The following is a 23,250-nucleotide window of genomic DNA, read 5'->3' as shown; positions in this document are numbered from 1 at the left end:
AGGCAAGGTTGGCAAAGGTCAAGGAGGATGCTGATTTTATTGCTCCATGCGATACTTCGATCCTTATCCAACTGACGGAGGTAATATGCTCTGCTTTACAGCTGTAACACACCGTGCAGTGCTAGATGTGCTTGGACCACCATACAATGATGCCGAAGGGAGGCATTGTGACTGCTATATAGAGCACCCACTTGACCATATTTCAGGTATCTACTCATTAATCCTCGGCTAATTGGCTAATATGCTACTCTTTAAGTGAGCTTTATCTGATTATTATTTCTTCCGGGTGTTGTATATACTCTTTTTTTGAAATCGTATTTACTTCTCTGGATATTGTACATACTTTCAAAGTTCCGAAACTACAGGTGTGTGTTTTGGGAGAGTGATTTGTTGTCTTATTAGACTTAAATACTTTATACACCTTAGAGAAAGAAAAAACCAAACTAAAAAGTCTTTTTAAGGTTTTTTTTCAAATTGTCGGTTGTGAGACATGTAAAAATATTGTTTATAAGGTATTCGCCATCAAGCTCTTATGTCACTGGTCCTTCAAAGTAAATATTATAATCTGGTATATTAACTATATAGAATCTCTTAAAACTTACAACTACATATTGGCTTCAATTCTGTGTGTAGATCCTAACCTCAAATTAGATGTATAGACGGGAACATACAACCATATCTTAGCAGAAGGTACCATTTAGTTTCATCCGTTCCATGTTCTTGGCATGACAGGTGTTATCTTCTCTTGGTAATAAACAATACACATGAGGGTTCTAAGTTTAGTCGAGAAAAATGACAATATTTTATTTCAAATGACGACAGGAAAGAAGTAAAGAAATTTGCAGAAGTTGTATAAGAACTTTCACAGGAGCTGTTGGACTTGCTATACGATAATCCTGGCTGGCTTAGAAGAGCTTTTAGATCAGTGACAGGATGCTGGCAAGATCATTTTACAACTCCAAGATGACCAAGTCAGTGGCCTCTAGCTCCTCAAAGATGGCGACCAAAACATTGGCCTATCTAGCTTTCTAAAGCTAACGAACAGATGAATGGTCTAGATATGCCCTCCATTGTCATCAACTTAGGCCAAAAATTCTCCACCATTTCCACCTGACTACAATTCTATACAATGTCAGTAAGTATGTGCAGGATCATAAAGCTGCTCGCAATTGCAAGAATTATCAGAGATACCAAACCTCTAAGAAATACATCTTCCCAGCAAATGTGGCAGTACCATTGGATTGCAATTGATCTCGAATAGAAAGATCAAATCTTATACAATTCTGTCTAAGATGGTCTATATATTAGGTAAGTTTCTTCATTTTTTAAGTTAGTGTTCTTATTTCAGAATGATATTTGTTTTGGCTTTTCTGAAATGCATATTAGCATATGATTCATTGGTTATTTCAATTTATGTTGTTAAAACGATATATTTTTAATAAATTTGTTAAAAATATTATTAATATCACAATAAAACATTTAGTTATCAATTATTTATCTAAAGGATGTTTATTACATTTTTCACCGTATTAGCTTAATAAATTTTAACGTGTTACTTTCATTATATAACGAATCTTTTTCAAAATTAAACTCTCATATGAAAATCACAATATTGATACAATTATTTGGCTATATTTTCTTAAATTCTGTCTTTTCATTTTTCAATATTTAAAATTCAAAATTTCAAAAATAATCTTATTTATCGATAATATACAGGGTCTTAGCACGCGTAGCGCATGTATAATTCCCTTTTGTATAGTTGTTTAACAGTGTTTTTATCGATGCTGTATACACACATGTATAATTATATATCATTTTTTGAAATTAACGAAGTTCATAAAATTAATAAATTTTTAACGAGGGTCTAAGCACGCATAGCGCAGCCATAATTCCTTAGGGTTTTACTTTTTTTTATCGCTGCAATATATTCACATGTATAATTCTCTACCATTTTTTGAATTTAATGAAGTTAATAAAAGTAATAAATTTTTACGAGGGTACCCGCACGCGAAGCGCGGGCAAAATTTCCTAGTTGAAACAACAAACAAAGGAGAAGGAGTATAAATAAGTAGAGTTTACATCTTATATTTCATAAATCTGTATCACCCATCTGCCCTCAAAGCATTCAAATTATCCTATTTACAGTACTGAATAAGAAACATGATAAGTCATATAATATTTATAAATATATGAATAGGAATAATTGCTAGCAAACCAAAAATCATTCAATGATCTGACTCTCAGATGTCTTCCGAATATTCTTGAAGTTTCTTTCTTTGTTCAGATCATTTTAGAATAATCTAGAATGTTATTGTGCTGCACTTCATCATCCTCCCCTCGTGAGAAAGAACTCGTCCATGAGTCTTCTAAAAGATCTCCATAAAATTCAAAAAAGTCCTTCACATTATATGTTCGGTGGATACGAATATTTACGAAAGTTCAACCTTATAAGCATTATCATTGATCTTTTTGAGAATTGGACAAGGGCCAATTTTTCTCTCTTTAAGTTTATTATACCCTCATGCAGGAAAACATTCTCTACTCAAGCGAACCTAAACAAGATCTCCTTCATTGAAAGTCTACGCCTTGTGACAAATATTAGTAGCCTTTTTGTATTTGGTATTACTATATCTAGTTTCTTCTTGACATCCTCGTGAATCCTTGATATCATAGAGGTAAAGTCTTCGGCCTTTTACTAGTTGATGATAATTTTGGAATTGGTGCAAGATCCAAATAATGATTAGGAGCTTTTCCATAGACTATCTCAAATGAACGTTTTTCGGTAGAGCGATTCATCACGTAATTGTATGAAAACTCAGCTTGTGAGAGTACCATATCCCATTTCTTAGGCTTCTTTCTTGCCAAACTTCGAAGCAGGTTCCCCAAGCTTCGATTCATAATCTCGGTTTATCCATCTATCTATGTATGGTTTGCGCTACTAAATTTTAAGTCAGTACCAATCATCTTTCACAAACTTCTCCAAAAATGACCAACAAATTTACTATCTCTATAAGAAACAATAGATTTTTGTATCCCATGGAGTTTCACCACGTTACGGAAGTAAAGATTAGCAAAATATGAAGCATCCATAGTCTTCTTACATGGAATGAAATGAGCCATCTAAAAAAATTGATCAACAACCACGAAAATTGAATCACTGCCATTTTGAGTCATTGGCAAACCAACCACAAAGTCCATGCTAACATCTTCCCATGAGAAATTCAGAACCGGCAACAAACTATAATAACTTGTGTTTTGGGCTCCTACTTTGCACATTTGGCATATTCGACACCTTTTCATATAATGGTTCACATCTCGAAAAATAGTTGGCCAAAAATACTTGTCTTTAACAAGTAAAACAGTCTTATCTCTACAAAATGTCCACCAAGTCGTCTTGAATGTAAGTCTTTGATGATGTATTCTCTGAGAGAGCATTTTGGAACACACGGGTGGTTGCCCTCAAAAGAAAACCATTTTGAAGTATATAATCACCTTGCTGTCCAGATTTGCAAATTTTCTAAATATGCCCAAAATCTTCATCGTTGGAATACATATTTGGGATGGAATGAAAAACATCCATTTCCACACTTACTGAGTTCAGAAGAGAAACTCTCCTACTAAGTACGTTGGCCACTTGATTATAATTTCCACTCTTATGTCTTAGCACAAAAGTATATTCTTGTAAGAACGCAACCCATTTTTGCATGCCTTCGATTTAAGATTTCTTGATTGTTGATATGCTCTAAGACTTCACGATCAAAATTTAGTATGAGCTTTCTTTGAATGAGGTAGGGACGCCAATGATGAAGCGCTCGGACTATCGCATAGAATTCGACATCATAGGTAGAGTACCTTTTGCTCGCTTCATTAAGTTTTACTCTGAAGAAGGCAATTGGATGGCATTCTTGGATAAGATTCCCACCAATGCCTAAATATGAGGCATCACAATCGACCTCAAACACTTTCTTAAATTCCGGTAAAGCAAGAAAAAGGGCACTGGAGCATCCCCTTAAAAAGTTAAAACTCTTTTCAGCCTCATTTTTCCATTTGAATTCACTTCCTTTTAAGCAATCAATTAGTGGGGTTGATATGGTACTGGAATTTTGGATAAAATGGCAATACAAAGATGTCAATATATGAAAACTTTTTATTTTTGTCAGCTTTTTGGCATTGGCCATTCTTGGACAGCTTTGACATTTTCTTCATCAGCTTTAAGGCCTGTAAAGGTTAATAGAAAACCTAGGAACGAAAGTGTAGTTTGCATGAAAACACACTTTCTTAGATAAATATATAGTTTTCATATCTTAAAGCCGTAAGAACTACCCTTATATGTTCTACATGCTCATTTTAATACAAGAGAATGTCATCAAAATATACAACCCCAAACTTACCAATAAATGCACGGTGCTTCATTCGTTACTCTTGTGAAGGTGCTTGGAGCATTTATAAGTCCAAATGGCATAACCTAGCTTTAAATGTCATTTTCCATTCATCACCTAGCTTGATGCGAATTTGGTGATGACCACTTTGAAGATCAATCTTGGAAAATACTTTTGCACTAACAAGCATGTCGAACACATCATCAATCCTGGGGATAGGGAATCTGTATTTGATAGTGATTTTTTTAATGGAACGACTATCAAGTATCAATACACATATTCCATGCACCATCTTTTTTTGGAGTTGACAAAGCTGGAACTGCACATAGACTCTTGATTTCTTGAATATAACCTTTCTCCAACAGTTTCATGACTTGCCTTTTCAATTTTTCATGTTCTTTAGGACTCATACGATAATGAGCCTTATTAGGAAGACTAGATCCAAGAAGTAAATCAATTTGGTGTTGAATATCCCTTAAAGGAGACAACATGTTTTGTAGCTCTTCGGGCATTATCTCCTCAAACTCCTTCAGTAGAGACTCCAATTCAAAAGGCACACTAGCTAAATTTCCCACATTTTTGACAGTCCGTCTTTAAAATATACCATTTTCTTCACTTTCTTTAAAGAATTTTGAGAAAGTCAAAATATTATTAGCAACAAATATATAGAATATTGAAAAAATAGTAATATACATAGAGCTAAAGGATCAGGCACCTGCAAATGGAAGGAAATATGGACCTAACCTGTTTAGCTCCAATGTAGAACCAATGTGTAATTATTATCAGTCCCATTCTAGTTATATATAAGTCAGACTTTCATAACCAGTTGAAGTAATAATATAAAAACTTGAACCAGTAGAGTATACTATAAAGAGAAGGATCTGCAAATAGATAAAATATTAAGAAAATAGATAAGCAGAGCATTGCTTTATTGTTATTACTAACTCCATGTATATCGATAATTAGCATCACCATCATGTGGTTACGCTGGGGTACTTATGTGGATATTTATTTCAATCCTTATAGCCGTCTCTTTCAATTGTATCCCAAAATTTAGAGCGTAAAGGATTTATTTTGAAACATCAATAACTTTGCATTTAGATCTTCAAACATGGATGGTGTCGATGTTCAGATTAATGTGTTTAAATTTACAAGCATACTTATTCCTTTCTCTCATGATTCCTGGTCCTAAGAGTCCTGGAAAAAACATACATGTTTGCTTGAGGCCTCTTATAGACAAATTGAAGATATTGTGGAAGGATGGAGTGCATACTTGGGATGTTTCAACACAAAAAAAACTAATTAAAATTTATCCTTAGGGCATCGCTTATGTGGACTATAAGCGACTTCCCAGCATATGGTATTTTATCAGGGTGGAGCACACATGGGAAGTTGGCTTATCCGTACTGTATGGAGCATACAAAATCCTTCACTCTGTAAAAAGGTTGGAAGCCTTGTTGGTTTGTCGTTCATCGTTGTTTTCTGCCGGATGATCACCCATTTTGGAGAAATAGAGAGAACTTCAGTAAAGAGAAAATCGAAACAGATATGCCTGCACCATGATTATTAGGTGCGGATCAATGGTTTTGGTGAATCTCATAATTGGGTTTGAACAAGTATCTTTTGGTAAGTGCCTTATTGGTTGACAAATTTGATTCGTCATAATTTGGATGTGTTGCATGCTGAAAAGAATGTGTTTGATAATGTTTTTAGCACTGTGTTTGATAATGTTTTTAGCACTGTGATGAATGTTCCAGGGAAGACAAAAGATAATGATAATAAGGCGCATTTGTGCATGAAAGATATTTGTAACCGTCCTGCATTAGAATTCCATGAATATTCTAATCATAAGAGTGTCAAACCCCAAGAAAGGTACACATCGTCCAAAAACAAATTGAAGATGTAAGCATATGGATTAGGTCTTTAAAACTACCTGATGGATATGCATCAAAGATTGCAAGATATGTTTCAGATAAGAAACCGCATGAGAAATTCAAAGGTATGAGGAGTCACGAATGTCATGTATTCTTGGAAGGACTCCTCCCTATTGCATTTCGGGGTTTGCTTTATAAACCAATATGGGATGCTGTTATAGAGCTTAGTTGTTTCTTTAATGACTTAGGGTCAAAAACAATAAATGAAAAGGACATGTCTGTACTTGAGAAGAATATTATAGAGATCACGTGCAAACTGGAAAAAATATTCCCCCCTATTTTTTTGACTCTATGGAGCATTTAACCATACATCTTCCTTATGAAGCTCGTGTTGGGGGTCTAGTTCAATATAGATGGATGTACCCTTTCAGTGGCTGATGGGAATGCTTAAGAGAGCAGTGAAAAATAGATCTTGTGTTGAGGGGTCTATATGTGAAGCCTACAGTTTGAATGAGATGTCTACCCATTATAAAGATATAGACATATATCAAATCATCAAAATGTTACAGACTACCCATTATATTTTGATAATGCTATAAAAATTTAATATAATTCTAATAATCAAATCCAAACCTAACTTTAGTGGCAAAAAAATCTGAACCTAACATTAGTAGGTAAAATAAAAAAATTTATAGTTGACTGGTAAGTTTCTAAAGACACAATAAGTTGAGTGACAAAAAAATTCCATTTTCCTTAAGGGAAATGAACATATTGTGTTGTGCTTGTATGTAAATGATATACTATAGTTTGGAACCAATATTGAGATTATTAACGAGACAAATAGATTCTTGAAAAGACATTTTGAAATGAAAGATTTGGGTGAGGCTAGTGTGATTCTTGGGCTCAAGTTGACTCAGTCAATTGAGAGAATAACCTTGTCACAACCTCATTATATAGATAAACCTATACTTGAGAAGTATGATTATTCATATTATAGATTCACTAGTACACCATATGATCCTAAAGTCGTCTTTACCAAGAATGAATCAAGAATGCTTAAGTCTTAGTAAAGATATTCTTAGATTATTAGGAGTTTGCAATATCTTGCTTATAGAAGTGTGAAGGACATATTATGAACAATTAATATATATAGAATTTTTGTGGAAGTAGCTGTTACAATTTACAATAATCATAAATTTAAAAATTTTAATTAAAAATCAGATTTTATAATGATAATAGTTACGTTACCTTAGCATAGGGCTAAGCAAAAAACCGATTTGGAACCAAAATTGAACCGGAACCGGGAAAAACTGAAAAAACCCAGTCTGAATTTAACCTATCAGAAATCGAAATCAAAAAATTAAAAACCTATCCGATTTAAATGGTTGGGTTCCGGTTATACCTCACAACCGAACCGAACCGGTTATATATATATATATAGAGAGAGAGAGAGAGAGAGAGTTGGGCTTAATGGAGACAAAAAACTTTGGAGTCCTTAGAGACTACAAGATCTACCGTTAAAATAATCTGGCAATTAATGGACATGATTAAATATTTTTTGTCCTGCATTTCTAGTAATGTAATATTAATAATTTACACTATTTTTGTCATGCATTTCTAGTAATGTATTATGAGTAAATGACACTTTGCATCCATTATATTTTGGACTTTTTGCAGACCGGTCCCCTTCTATTAAATCTTGCATTTCACACCCGTTATCTTTTTTGACGTGTCGAAATGCACTTAAATGCTAACAGCCGTTTAAAATCGCCGTTAGTTTTAACTAACGCAAGGACAATGATGTAATTACACCAGCTACCCTTCATTTTCCCCTTTTATGTTACACCACCAAACCATGCTTCGCTCCAGTGCAGTAGTGAATTAGTGATGTTAATATGGGTGGTTTTTATTTGCAAAAGCCGTGGGTTCTATTTTGCATAGAATATTTTATCAAAAAAATAACTATTTTAATATACATTATATATTTATAAAATTACTAATATAAAAAAAGTTTAATGTTTTATAGTATATAAAACTAGTGTTTGTTAACTAATTATTCTAATATTTAAAATATTACAACTATATCTTTAAATATAATTATTTATTTTATTTTCACTTGTATTAAATAATATAATTAATTTTTTATTAATAATTCATTAACAATCATTTTCGTAAAGATAGCCGTTGAAATTTAAAAATAAAAATAATAACTATTTTTCAAATATAGCTAATCATTGTAACTAATACCATTAAAACAAAATGTCTTGCAGTTTCAGTATATTTTAGATAATATATATATTATACTATTTTCATAAATTAGAATAATAATATTATTTTAATTAATTAGAATATAATATATATTTATATAAAATGTTTATTTGACTGAATTTATAAGAAATTTATTTATGAATAAACTGTTTATTTGACTGAATTTATAAGAAAGCTATATTCAAAATTATGTTATTTCCAAATGCTAACAATTACATTTTTAAATAATAATTATTTCCCGAATTTAATCAAATGAAGTTTTTATACAAGAAATGGGTTGTAAATAAATTAATATTAATTAAAAATTTATTTTTTTGTATAACACAATTAAAATAAAATATATAATTAATAAAATCTATTTAGTAATATTATTATTATCTCAAATACGATAAAATATTATTATATGTGGCGTATATATGAGTGTACATGAAGAGCTGTTCAATAACCTCTTCAATTACTGCTTTGTCCTTGTATCTATTGATCTTAACGATAGATTTAGACGGCCGTTATGAAATAAGTGCATTTCGACGCTTCAAAAAAGATAGCGGGTGTGAAATGCAAGATTTAATAGAAGAGTATCGGTCTGCAAAAAGTCCAAAACATAATGGATGCAAAGTGACATTTACTCATGTATTATTAATATTCTTGTCTTGCATTTCTTTTTTTAGTTTTAATTCAGAACTATCTTTATAATTTACACTATTCTTGTTTTGCATTTCTAGTAATGTAATATTAATAATTTGTCTCGCATATTTGTGATATATCTAAGTGTTATTTTGTCTTGCAACAAATTCAATTCGTTGCAGAATAATGAAAATGAGTCAGTGCCAATCATAGCAATGTCTAACTAAATCTTTGTTTTGTATGCAATTATTATTTTTATTTGTTAGGATTTCGGTGATTGAACACCAATATTGTGGAATTATTATTTTATGTTATGTCAGATTTAGAAGTACTGCTTGTTGTTCACCGATTTAGAAGTGCAGGACATGATACGGAGAGAAAGTCAATGTGCAGGATAAATAACATGAGCCCTTAGATGTGTAAGAATTGGATGGTTGTGATTAAGTCTCTCCTTCCTCCACAAAATTCATTCTCCATAGAACTTTTCTCTCTCTCTCTCTCTCTCTCTCTCTCTATATATATATATATATATATATATATATATATATATATATATATGGCATTGCTCAAAGAAGAACACCCTTAAAAGAACAAATAAGAACACTTTAGAATCGCATATAGAATCTCATTTAGAACTTGAATTAAATTCTAATTTTAAGCTAATTAACCTTTTATTATAAATAATAATAGTATCTAACATGTTTAACAATAAATATGGACTAAAAATAACATGATTTTATGTAACATTAATCGTGCAAAATATATATACATGATTCTAATCTGGATCTGTTCTGGATTCTATAATATTTTATATTAACAATTTAGATGAGTTTGGATGTTAAATTTCATATATCATGTCTAATTGGTGTTTAATTATGAAATTATAATCTTAACAAATCATTTTTTATGAAAAATAAAGTGTTATGATAGTACGTGTTCTTTGTTGCTCTTTTTTTAAAGTGTTCTGTGTGGAGTGCAACCCTATATATATATATATATATATATATATATATATATAGGCTCATGATCAAATAGAAACCAATTTTAAAATAAAAACTAGAAACCAATAAAAGTTAGTGATATTCTCAGTACAATTTAGTGATATTCTCTTTAGAATTTAGTGATCTGTGTTGCAAGAATTAGTGAAAATTTGCAGAAATCGCTCAGAATCTTCATATATGTTCTAAAAACTGCTCAAAATCTCCAGATCTGTTCACGTTTTCGATTCAGAAGGTGATAACGGTGGTGGAGATGGTGGAGGTGAAGGTGGAGATGGAGGAAGGATGATTGTAGCGAAGGTGTGGGCGGCCTGAAGTAGTGGGTTGGAGCGTTGCCGGAATAGTGGCGGCTCCGCCGCATTTTGAAGTTGAGTCGAGGTGGAGAGAGAAGTATGAACGGGGCTGAATGAGGTTGAAGCAGCGACCAAGATGGGGTTGGTGAAGATGGAGGTGGAGATTGTGTTGTTAGAGAAATAATGGAGGTGGAGATGGGGGGCGGGCGGCATAGAGGTGGTGGTGGTTATGGAGGAGGTGACGACGGAGGTAGTGGCAGTGGCGGATGTGAAGGTGGGGTTGGTGAAGATGGAGGTGGGGTTGGTGAAGATGGAGGTGGAGATGGGGTTGTTTGAGAATTTAGTGGTATTTGCTTTAGGATTTAGTGATATTTCAGCTTGGTTTTTAGTTTCTAGAATAATGAGGTTTCTATTGGAGTAAGACTCTCTCTCTCTATATATATATATATATATAATGGAGACCAAAAATTTTGGAGTCATTAGAGACTACAAGATCTACCGTTAAATAATATGACAATTAATGGACATGATTAAATATTCTTTGTCCTGCATTTCTTGTCCTGCATTTCTAATTTTGTAATATTAATAATTTACACTATTCTTGTCCTGCATTTCTAGTAATGTATTATTAATATTCTTGTCCTGCATTTCTTGTTTTTAGTTTTAATTCAAAACTATGTTTGTAATTTACACTATTCTTGTCCTGCATTTCTAGTAATGTAATATTAATAATTTGTCCCGCATATTTGTGATATATCTAAGTGTTATTTTGTCTTGCAACAAATTCAATTCGTGGCAGGACAATGACAATGAGTTCAGTGCCAATCATAGCAGTGTCCAACTACATCTTTGTTTTGTATGCAATTATTATTTTTATTTGTTAGGATTTCGGTGATTGAACACCAATATATGGAATTATTATTTTATGTTATGCAAGATTTAGAAGTATTGCTTGTTGTTCATCGATTTAGAAGTGCAGGACAGGATAGGGAGAGAAAACAAACGTGCAGGACAAAATATATGCAGCCGTTGGATGTTTAATGATTGGATGACCAGGGTTAGGTCTCTACAGTCTCCAAATAATCCAGTCTCCATAGAACTTTCTTCTATATGTATATATATAAATATATATATATATATATAAAATAAAATAATAAATTTATAATCTATATCATATTTATAAATCAAGAAATCTAATCGAATACTTGAAAACACAAGTCTGTGTGAGTATTGTGTTATTATCATCTTGTAGATTGTATTAGCGATTGTTTTTGCTTCTGGTTTTCTATGTTTACCTTTAACTTCATGTATTTTTTTATATCCTGCTGTTCTCAGTTGCTGCAACACCATTTTATAAACTGTCTCATTATTTCCTTCTCTGAGTCCATTTACATTTTCTTCGTGAGATTTCTATAATATCAGTTGCATATATTTTTTTTTCACTAATCGAGCAAGAGTATACTGGTTGGTATCTTTTTTATTAAGCAGACTAGTGTATGTTTGATTTTATTTTTCATTCTTATATTTGTCGGTTTTGTCGAATGCAACCGAACTGAGGTTTTTTAAACCGAATCCGAACCGATGGTTACGGTTTTCGATTTCAAAAACTGAATATATATGATTTTGATTCCGGTTTTATCCGGAAACCGAGCCGAACCGGCTCATGCTCTCCCCTGTCTTGGTATAGTTTCAAATATATAGAAATTACTAAAGGATGGACAGAGGTTGAAAAGTAATTGTAGGTAAGAGTGGTTTTTTGTTTTAATTTCTTCCGGGTCCAATGGTGTTGACTATAATCATGGGCTAAATTGGACTTATAAGATATTATGTAAAATTTGTTGAATTTATAAGACATTGTGCTCAAGTGGTGTTGGCTATAATTTAAATATAATATGTTGTTAATATTTTAGAGTTAAAATAGCATATATCAATTTAACATGGTAATAGATGATGTGTAACCTTTCTACAAATTTGTGACAGACCTGTAGGGATTCAACAAATATATAAATAATAAATGATTATGGTTGGAGTGGCGTTTTTTTGAAGAGGTCGACTATAATTTATATTTTGTATTTCCGGGTCTCGGCCAGGTTTTCAGGTTTGCTCCAACGTAGACATTTGGTCACCGTGTCATTTTAGTATCCTTAAACAACAAAGTGGATTGCCGAGAATGTTTTTATTTATCAAATATTTTTAACATAAAGATTTAAGTATGCAAGTAGTGTTTAGTATTACCTATTAAAAATAAAGATTTATTTGTGAAGACAAATCGTGAATATTTATTATTTACCTCCCTTGTTTTTATAAGTAAGAATTTATGTTTTTAAAAAAAATCATAATTATGTATTGATTTTTAAGAATAAGTATTTAGGAAAGATTGGACATTTTTATCCTTAGACAACAAAGTTGGCTGCGTTGGGAATGTTTTAATTTATCTAATTTTTTATATAGAGATTTAAGTATGCAATTAGTGTTTAGTATTATCTATTAAAAATAAGGACTTATTTTAGTTTTGTGAATAAGAATTTATTTTTAAAGAAATTTCATGATTATATATCAATTTTTTTAAAAATAAGTATTGAGGAAAGATTCAACATTCTTATTTGTCACGAATAACTTTTATTTTGAATAATAAGATAAGGGCACTTGGACGGGGAATTTAAAATGTTGGATCTTTACAAAATATATATTTGAAAGATTTAAGAGAAAAAAAAAATATTTTTGAGATTATAAAAATTGAGAAAAGTTCTATGGAGACCACGTTTTCATCGGAGACCACTTATATTCAGCAATTAAAAACACTACCAAATTTACTGTTTTACGAAATACATTCGATAAATTTCACTATTAAATTGAAAATGTTGAAAATTATTTATAGTAAATAAGCAGAACATGTATGTTCTGCAAGATCAACAAATGTTCCACACACTAAACATGGTTTTGTAAAATCATATGTTTTTAAATGTTTTATCTGCCAGAACAAAGTTCCATGTAGTCTAAATATTTACTGTAATACCGTAGACCACGTATATTCAGCAACTATAGAATGGCATAAAAACATTGCAAAATGTGTTATTTTGCATATCATGTTCTATAAACATCATTATTTTGTTAAAAATTTTGACAATCTTAAACATTCTACAAATTAAATAGTGAAAAACACATTATTCTGCAAAACATGTTAAGTTTGCAGAACATATTACTGAACATATGTGTTCTACTTGTCGAACATAAATGATTTTCAATATTTTTAATGAAATAATGATATTTATAGAATGTATTTCACAAAATAACAAGTTTCATACATTTTGCAATATTTTTATGTCATTCTATAGTTGCAGAACATACGTGGTCTACGGTACTACAGTAAATATGTGGACTACATGGAACTTAACTCTTATTTGCCAAATGTATAAAATTTGCAAGATCGTCAATAAAATAATGATCTTTGTAGAACATGATTCGAAAAATTATACGTTTTGCAATGTTTTTATAGAATATTTTAATTACAGTACATAATTGGTCTTCATGAAAACGTGGTCTCTATAAAACTTATCCAACTAAATTATATTAAACAAACTGTTATTTTTTAGAGTCTTTCTTCCAGCGGACATATTATATAATGTAAGTTGTTATTCTGGTGCCGGTGTCTTTACCCCTGCATGGGATGATTTTGTTGTTTCTTATCATCGCCATCGCCCAATAGTGGGGCAATTACCATTCCATTGAACGTCAATCTGTTCGCTCACAAATATATTCAGGATATCCTAAAATGTCCAGAAATGTTCAAGATACCCACTTTTGGAGTAAAAAGTTGGGGTACCCACAAAAGCCCGGGAGCCTGAAGTAGCACCCTTTATGATTTTATAATGTCTTTTTTGTGCAGGTGCTTAAAACACATCCATCATCTAATATCTGTAAAGATAGCTCAAGCGAGGTCCGAGAATCACAGTAAAGATATATTTACATTCCAAGACCGGTTCCAACTGGAAGTAGCATATGGAATGCTCAAAAACAGATAAGCAAGAACTCAACTGTGTAACATTAAAAGAGACAACATGCATGGAGAGCATGCTTCACTACCACTCACCCATCTTTAGCTACATCACTCCTCTATTTCGACTTGTCCTAGTCGCACCAGCTAAGTAAACCTGCAGTTAATTTTACCCTCCTCCAAGATAATCCTGGTCAGTACTATATGTAACAATTAACACTTCACAGCCCTGATCATTATAATGTCCATATAGCCACTACTCAGACAAGCCCAAGAATAGTATTCATACCTAATGGACACTACAAAACCATCCACAAAATCCGTTTAATCAACTAGTTCCGAATATTGAAAGTTACTGATCCAAATATTGTAATTACTACTATTGGATGCGGTGTGTTAACAAACAGGTCAAGGGTAAATCACATACAGTAGTGATACCTTGCTGATATTATTGTACTTTCAAATTCTCTATCCGAGGGATTTGCTTATTATTATATCCCATTATAACATTTTTGAAACTGCCCAAAAAACCACTTGAAGATCTTGAGATACTCTTTGAATTAAAGTTTGGCTCTGGACTTGAAGAAACTCTGCGGTATGAGAACCATCCTCTCAATATGGTAGCCAGCTTGTACTCAAATGTTGGAATATCAGGAAATGTATGTTCCTCGACCTTTTGTCGTGGGGTTTCATCATCGCAACTCTCATATATTCTTTCATCAATTACTTCTTCCGGTTCCCACGTATTTGAACTGCACAATAATTGGTTCGGCATTCATAGCTCAGTTACACTTTTACCAATTACTTACCAGGCACTTCTTAGTGCATCTGCAATATGGTATTATAAAAAAAACTAAAAACTAACATGAGTACAAACTCTATTAATCATTGTACCCTTAAATAAGGTTTTAGATTCGCTAAAACTTATTATCACATATATCATTTTATATAGGAAGAAGTCTTAGAAACATAACTTTGTGCATAAATGAAAGTGCAAGAGAGGCCGACTTTCTTTTATTATAAACTAATTATTCCTATCCCTATTGTGCTTATTATGAATATACAACTTACATGCTGGGTTGCTCAATGTCACCAATCTGATCCGTTGATATATTCCTTTTCAAGTTGTAGTTGATTGATAGATGTCTTGCAAAAAGAAGCTTCAAAATCCAATAACGCGTATTAGTAAACAGGAAGTAGTATTCTGACGTATATCAGACAATAATTCTATGAAGAACACGCATATGATCGTGATGTCCCAAGTAAAGGAGGATATTCAATTGATAACTGGCTGTATTGACTCTAACCTAGAATTGAGCAAAATGAGTAAAGGCAATTCAATAAGTTCGTTCTCTAAGAAAGAAACTACCTACTGGATGAATATGATCAGTCGGATAAGTAAAGAAAAGTACTTTATAGTAAAGATATAACATAAGGTGAACTTATTTTGTAGAATGAAAAGTCGCTTATGGCTACAAATAGAAGGCAGAAATCATGATTGAATTCTTTCTTTATACTGGATAAAAGTTATCAAGTGATTCCCTGTTATTTGTTAGCAATAGACAGCCCCTCCTGGATCTCAGATAAAGTTCTGCATTCTAGTTTCACTTTAACCCCAGTAAAAAGTAAAAAGTTTAGATGAGATGTACACTTGACAGTAAGTAGCATATAAAATTCTCCAATCCAATAAATAACATGTGGATTTAAAACTCTAAAAACAGCATCATCTGTTTATACTTGATATAGATACAATTTATAATCTATATCGCGCAACACAATAATTACCTGATCACCGTCCCTGATCTCATAATCTGCAATATAGTCATTATCATCAAGAAGCTTCTGGCCATCAAAGCACAGGCAAAAGTGACCCCATACATGGGACCTACATCAACAATTTATCGTCCATATTAATACATGTACTAGATTTCAATTACGAAAAAAGAAAGAAGAGAAACGATTATTCATAGAGTAAGTGACGATGACCCCATACCCTCAACTGTGATCAGACAACATTACAGCAATCCACTATTCCACTTGCATATGAATAAACTTGAATAAACAACCAGCAAACACCCAAAGAAATCATTTAATACTTCATATACAAAATGAAAATTATATCAACTCAACACACACATCAGAACTGGAATATATGTGATGGACCCAATCGAAGTTCAGGAATATCATTATAGCTATTACCAAAGTTACAATATTACTCAAATCTAGTTAGTGTACCTGGTGAATGAAATAAATTCCTGGAGAAATTGTTAGGAATACTATACAAGATTGCCAACGAATACAAAGCACGCACAAAATATGTAAGGCAAAAACACCACATCCCAACTTGTATTATCAATTAGATCAGTTGTCAATAATACAGTCAATCAAGTAATCACACCTCATGGTATTTCTAAACCTGAATTGCTAAACAGACTACTTATTAATAATAATTGCTAATCACACAAGTTATTAACAATACAAACAATCTCATCTTGAAGGGCGTTCCTCTGAGACAATACTTAAGGCTAACCTATCAACATAATACTATTAAACCAGGACAAACCATCTATAACAATTGTCAAATTACAATTATTATACTAGCTATCTTTTTCGTGGTTCACCAAGGCCCATATTACCACATTGGGTTGAACCCAACAAAAATTAGGCATATATCATTAAGTAGCAAACCATAACAATAATCAGTTCCTTCCAACAATTTGCTGCTAGAAATGCTCAAAATACACAAATAACAATTAATTCGCTCCAAAAATGTTACCATGAAATCTTGCCAGGTCCTTCTTTCGGTAAGTGACTAAATGCATTCTCCACAGACTTCCTCAGTTCCGCTACTGTTGCTGTCTTGGAAACTTCAATTTCTGCAATTCAAACCGTAATTCAGTTTCATTCCAACTTACTCCAAATCATACCCAATCAAAACATCAACACACAACTCACTCCTCACACACATAAAAACTGTAATAATTTAATTTTCGACACCGAAAAGGGGGAAGTAATCTGCTAAAAACAAAATACCAAAAGAAGAGGAGTCCAATTTAAGGACAGTAAGCTTGAGAGGATTCTGAGGCAACTTATTATACGAAAAGCTCCGGCGAGAAAAACTGTCGATGATCACCAACGGAACGGCGCACGAGAACGATGATCGTCGTTGCGCAGACTCATCCTTCGTCTCGTGCATCTCCACATTCCTGATCAAACACGAATGTGATCGCAAATTGGCTTCAGATTACATATATACGGGGATAAATAATTGTATGTAATGAGGAAAAAGAGGATTCTTTGACGAAAGTAAGGGTTAGGGTTTTGCAAAGAGAGATTCCAGAGAGGAAGAGATTCGAAATGTTTTGCTTTCTCTCGTCTCTCTCCCTCCAAGTTTTTTTTTGCGGGAGTGGGAGAGATAATTAATTCTTTGCCTCATCAAGATGCTCAAATCTTGGCCGTTCATTCTTCGTGATCATTATTTGCATTTACTTACAAGTATTAATCTCTCCGTCCAAAAAAAAAAAAATTAACGAAAAGAAGACATTTGGTTACACGCTAAATAAATATAATGACAAAATAAAATCTATCGTAAAAACATGTACAAACGATCATGGGAGGAATTATATGCCTTAATCATGGAATAGAGATATACTTAACTTTCGTACGAATGACAGGCTGCACACAAAGACTGCACATATCAGAAAGATGATTTGGTGGTGTTTTGGAGCTGAGTTTGCAAAACCGTCATGCAAGGAAGTCGGAATAATGTTATTCCGTCTCGCTGGCGCCTGGAAAATAGTCACAGAAATTGTGTACAAACGTGAATTTGAACCCTTTGAAAAGTGCCTACATACTTTATCTATATGAATCAAGCCCAATGTAGTTCTTGAGATGAGCATTACCATGAGATAAGCCACTATCCCAACTAATTTAAGATAATTCAGCCAATGATTTGTGATAAATCAGCATTCCTCAGTAATTATCCACGTAGTTTTACTCCAAGAAAGCCGCTTGAAGCCTTCCAATTTACAATAATATATATATATATATATATATACATATATATATATATATATATATAGGGCCGGTTACATTTACACAATTGGATAGGGGAGGTAGGTGTATACCATCAGTGACTTGAAGTCATAGTATGTGCACGCATTACGTGACTTGAAGTTACTGATGGTGTGCATTAAATGAAGTACATCAGTGACATGATCTTATAGACGCGTGAAGAAAATATTAAATAGCCACGTTAGTGACTTGACTGGAAGTCACTTCAAGTCACTAATCAGTGATTGGAAGTCACTGACGTTGAGCGAAAAACCTAAAATGTCGGTATTATCCCTCACACCTTCATCTTCAGTGACATAAGATCACTGACGTTGCATTTATTTTACACCAGCCAACAACATACCAACACCCCAACTACCTAGTAAAAAATCATAAATAAGGTCACTGATGAAATGAAATCGTTACAGTAGCTCCCAAGACTAGAGCGGTGGAAAAAATTCTAAGTAAAAAACATCAACGACTTCAAGTCACTGTTGTACTTATGGGGATATCCGTGACCTTAAGTCACTGATGAAACGTCATAGTAGCTCCCCAAAACTAGAGGGCTGGGAAAAATTCTAAGTAAAGAACATTAGTGACTTGCAGTCACTAATGTAATTCTGGGAATATCCGTGACCATAAGTCACTAATGAAATCGTTACAGTAGCTCCCCAAAACTAGAGGACTGGAAAAAATTCTAAGTAAAGAACATTAGTGAGTTGAAGTCACTAATGTAATCTTGGAAAAAATTCTAAGTAAAGAAACTCAGTAACTTCAAGTCACTATTGTAGTTGTGGGGATTGATTTAGAGGCTTGGGACGAATCCCAAATAAAAAATAAGCGACACAGGAAAAAAAATTCCAAGGAAATACTAGTGACTTCAAGTCACTGACATGATTTTAAGTAAAACTCAAAAATAATGTTGATTTTTGTTTAGTATTTAATTAAAATAAGGTATAGGAGTTTTGTTATATCTATGATTAACGAAAAAACTAAGTTTATGATTTTTGAAGAACAATAAGATGAAAAGGATGGAATTTTGAACAAGCTCAACACAACATATATTATTTTTTCAATTTAGATAATTATTTTGCTTGACATAAAAACTCATCACTTATAACTAACAATATAATTTATATTTTTTATTATCATCAAGACATATTTTTGAAAAATAATTTTACTTACAAATAACTAAAATATTAGTCAAACTATTAGTTGACTATTAAAATATCAAACGAAAAAAGTTATTTTTTTCTGAAACCTTTTTAATATCATCAAAATATATAAACTTTGACATCCGTACATTTGGATCATCAAGAAATATTTTCGAAAAATTGAAACGGCAATACATACTAAAATATTTTTTACATATACAAGTCAAACCACTAGTTGACTGTTAGAATTTCAAATGAAAAATAGTTATTTTTTCTGAAACTTTTTTAATACCATTAAAATATATAAACTTTGACATCCATACGGTTGGATTATCGAGAGATATTATCAAAAAAATTAAAACGGCAATACATGATAAAATACTACTTACATATACAAGTCAAACCACTAGTTGACTGTAAAAATTTCAAACGGAAAAAAGTTTTTTTTTTGAACCTTTATTAATATTATCAAAATATATAGACTTTGGCATCCGTACGGTTGGATCGTCGAGAAATATTTTTAAAGAAATGGAAACACAAATACATGATAAATGTCTGGTTACTATTACAAGTCAAACCATTAGTTGACTATTAAAATCTCAAAACAAATAAAATTATTCCTTTCTGAAACTTTTTTATACCATCAAAAATAAATCTTCACATCCGTACGGTTTGATCATCCACAAATATTGTTTTTTAAAATGTAAACAACAATACATGATAACACACTTGATACCTGTACAAGTCAAACTACTAGTTGACTGCTAAAGTCTCCATCCAAATAAAATTATTTTTTTATGAATTTTTTTTAATATCATCAAAATATATAAATCTTCACATCCTTACGGTTGGATCATCCAGAAATATATTTTTAAAAATGCAAGCAGCAATACATGTTAAAATACTAGAAACTAGTACAAGTCAAACGACTAGTTGACGGCAAAACTCTCCATCCAAATAAAATTATTTTTTCTTGATACTTTTCTAATACCATTGAAATATATAAATCTTCACATCCGTACGGTTCGATCATCCATAATATTTTTTAAAAAAAGATAAACATCAGTACATGATAAAACACTCGATACCAGTACAAGTCGAACCACTAGTTGACTGCTAAACTCTCCATCCAAATAAAATTATTTATTATGAAACTTTTTTAATATCATCAAAATATATAAATTCTCACATCCGTACGGTTGGATCAAACAGAATTATTTTTTTTAAAATTGTAAGCAACAATATATGATAAAACACTAGATACTAGTACAAGTCAAACCACTAGTTGACTGCTAAACTCTCCATCCAAAAAAAATTTATTTTTCTTGTAGGGTTTAAGGGTACGTACCTTGGATCCTGACCGTCCACCTGTGGGGGCTGGATGCTTGACACCTGTCCAGGTGTCAGCTGTGGAATAGTATTTTGGAATGTTCCCACAATTAGGGCTGTAAATGAGTTGATACACTCGATAACCGCTCGGTGTTCGGTTCGAAAAAAGCTCGGTTCGAGCTTGGTTCGATTCCTAAACGAGTCAATCTTGAGCACAATTTTAAGCTTCGTTTTATAAACGAGCTGAACTTGAGCACAGTAGAGTTCGACTCGATAGTTCGTGAACAAGTTCGAATTATGAGTTCGTGAACATGGTTCATGAACTTGGCCCGTGAACATGATTCGTGACTCGGCCCGTGAACCTCGCCCGTGAACCTGGCTTGTGAACGTTCCTCGTGAACATGGCTCGTGAGCGTAGTTATTATAAATTTATTATGAATCTATGATTCCTTAGAGCATAAATTAAAATATTGTTAGAATTTTAATTTATTTTTTTTAATTAAATTAAATAACAAACAAGCTCGCAAATAAATTTATGAGCATAAGCTAGCTCGTTAGCAAAGTTTATTAAACAAGCTCGTGAAAAAAATTAATGAGTGGTTGGTGAGAAAAAATTCGTGAGACATGCTCGTGAGCGTAAGTTAATGAGCGGTTTGTGAACAAAAGCTCGTGAGACAGTTCGTGAGACATGTTCGTGAGCGGTTCGCGAGCCGTTCGTGTGAACAGAGTTATTCCTTAATTAGTCGATCCTCAAAAAATATTTTTGGCTCGATCTAAGCTCGAGCTCGAGTTCGCTAATTTTTTAACAAACGATACACGAGCACTCTAGGGTTCGGCTCATTTACACCCCTACCCACAATTGTCTCTTCTGTGCAGTAGTTGACCTTAGGTACCGTCCTTGTCATGTTAGACTGCAGCTTGTTCAGGTGTCGGCTTGCACTCTTGTGTCTCTGGCCGGGGGAAGGGCGGATAGGTTGCGTCCGGGTCCGGGATCAACTCCTGGGTCCGGGATCGTCTCCGGGGTCCGGGATCATCTCCTGGGTCCGGGACCATCTCTGGGGTCCGGGATCGTCTCCTGGGTCCGGGATCATCTCCTGGGTCCCAGCGATGGCAAAATTTTCCGAACCGACGGATATCCGATCGAACCGACCCGAATGGTTTTTACGGAACCCGATTTTTATGGTTTGGTTTCGGGTTTGGTTTTTATTTTTAGAAACCGATTGAATTTGGTACGGGTTTGGTTTTTAGGCCAACCGAACCGGTACCGACCCGAATAGCCGAAACCCGATTCGAATCCGAACCAAACCGAAACCCGACCGAACCCGATATTATATATATATATATAGGGTAGCACTACATAGCATACCCTCTTATATGGAGTTACGTAGCACACCATTATAAATATATACATAATATATATTCTATTATATTTTTTATGAAATATAATTGCAAATTTTGATTATTAAACCGAAAACGAAGTTATACAATTTTTTTATTACAAAGATCATCTAAAATTATGCAATATCTCAACATAATTCTATAACAGAATAATAATCATCCAGAATTATTCTGTTGTAGAATCAGTTTCGAAAATATACTTTTTTAATCAAATTTTAAGTGTTAAATTACTTAAAATAGATTTATTTTATAGTATTCTATATTAGAATCATGTTTTATATGTATTCTATAACAGAATTTATTATAAAATCGATGATTTATAGTGGCGCACTATGTAACTCCATATAAGGAGTCCCTCTTTGGAATGTTGGCCTATATATATATATATATATATATATATATATATATATATATATATATATATAGAGTGAGGTTCCAGAGGAAACCAAATTATCAAGAAAACCGAGGAACCCTCTTAGATGCCGTTGATTATATTTGTCACATATACTTATTTCCCAAATTAAAATCAATCATAATCTAACACACACAGGGGCAAAATCGTAAGCAATCTGTTTTTTATTAATTAAAAATATTTTATTTTTGGCATCTGTCCAAATCAAATCAAAGCACACAAAATACACTTAAATCATTACATCCGAGATCATTACATATACACACTGTCCTGAAGAACGACTAGGAGATCGTTTCCAAGATCATTACATATACACGTCATCCTGAAGAACGACTACGAGATCGTGGAAACACTGTAATTCATCAATTGAAGGTCTGTACCACACATCATTCTCATGGATCTAAAATCTTTTTCGTAAAATTTGTTTGTTATAACTTTTGTATAATCTGCAGACCCATGTATTCCTTTTCCAGA

General features: G+C 32.7%; 1 protein-coding gene across 1 annotated transcript; it reads right to left on the bottom strand.

The window, feature by feature from the left end:
- Positions 1–14,782: 14,782 nt before the first annotated feature.
- LOC108209986 (uncharacterized) lies at positions 14,783–17,872 on the bottom strand. The gene is made up of 5 exons (XM_017381216.2): positions 17,464–17,872; positions 17,207–17,306; positions 16,216–16,315; positions 15,502–15,590; positions 14,783–15,182 (listed from the first exon to the last, which is right to left on the bottom strand). Exons 1-5 carry the CDS (start codon positions 17,624–17,626, stop codon positions 14,879–14,881), a joined length of 756 nt encoding a protein of 251 aa, XP_017236705.1. The 5' UTR covers positions 17,627–17,872; the 3' UTR covers positions 14,783–14,878.
- Positions 17,873–23,250: the final 5,378 nt, after the last annotated feature.

This window comes from Daucus carota, chromosome 1 (assembly GCF_001625215.2).
Source record: "Daucus carota subsp. sativus chromosome 1, DH1 v3.0, whole genome shotgun sequence".
NCBI classification, from domain to species: Eukaryota; Viridiplantae; Streptophyta; class Magnoliopsida; order Apiales; family Apiaceae; genus Daucus; species Daucus carota.
The sequence above is the reverse complement of the archived record's forward strand: the minus strand, read 5'-3'. Positions and strand labels throughout refer to the sequence as shown.

Excerpts from the sequence above, each read along its gene's own strand:
- LOC108209986 (XM_017381216.2), bottom strand. The coding sequence starts at position 17,626 with ATGCACGAGACGAAGGATGAGTCTGCGCAACGACGATCATCGTTCTCG. Across the intron at positions 16,316-17,206 it reads GGACCTGGCAAGATTTCATG|GTCCCATGTATGGGGTCACT; the intron begins GTAACATTTTTG and ends TTGTTGATGTAG. Across the intron at positions 15,591-16,215 it reads AGATCAGGGACGGTGATCAG|CTTCTTTTTGCAAGACATCT; the intron begins GTAATTATTGTG and ends TGGATTTTGAAG.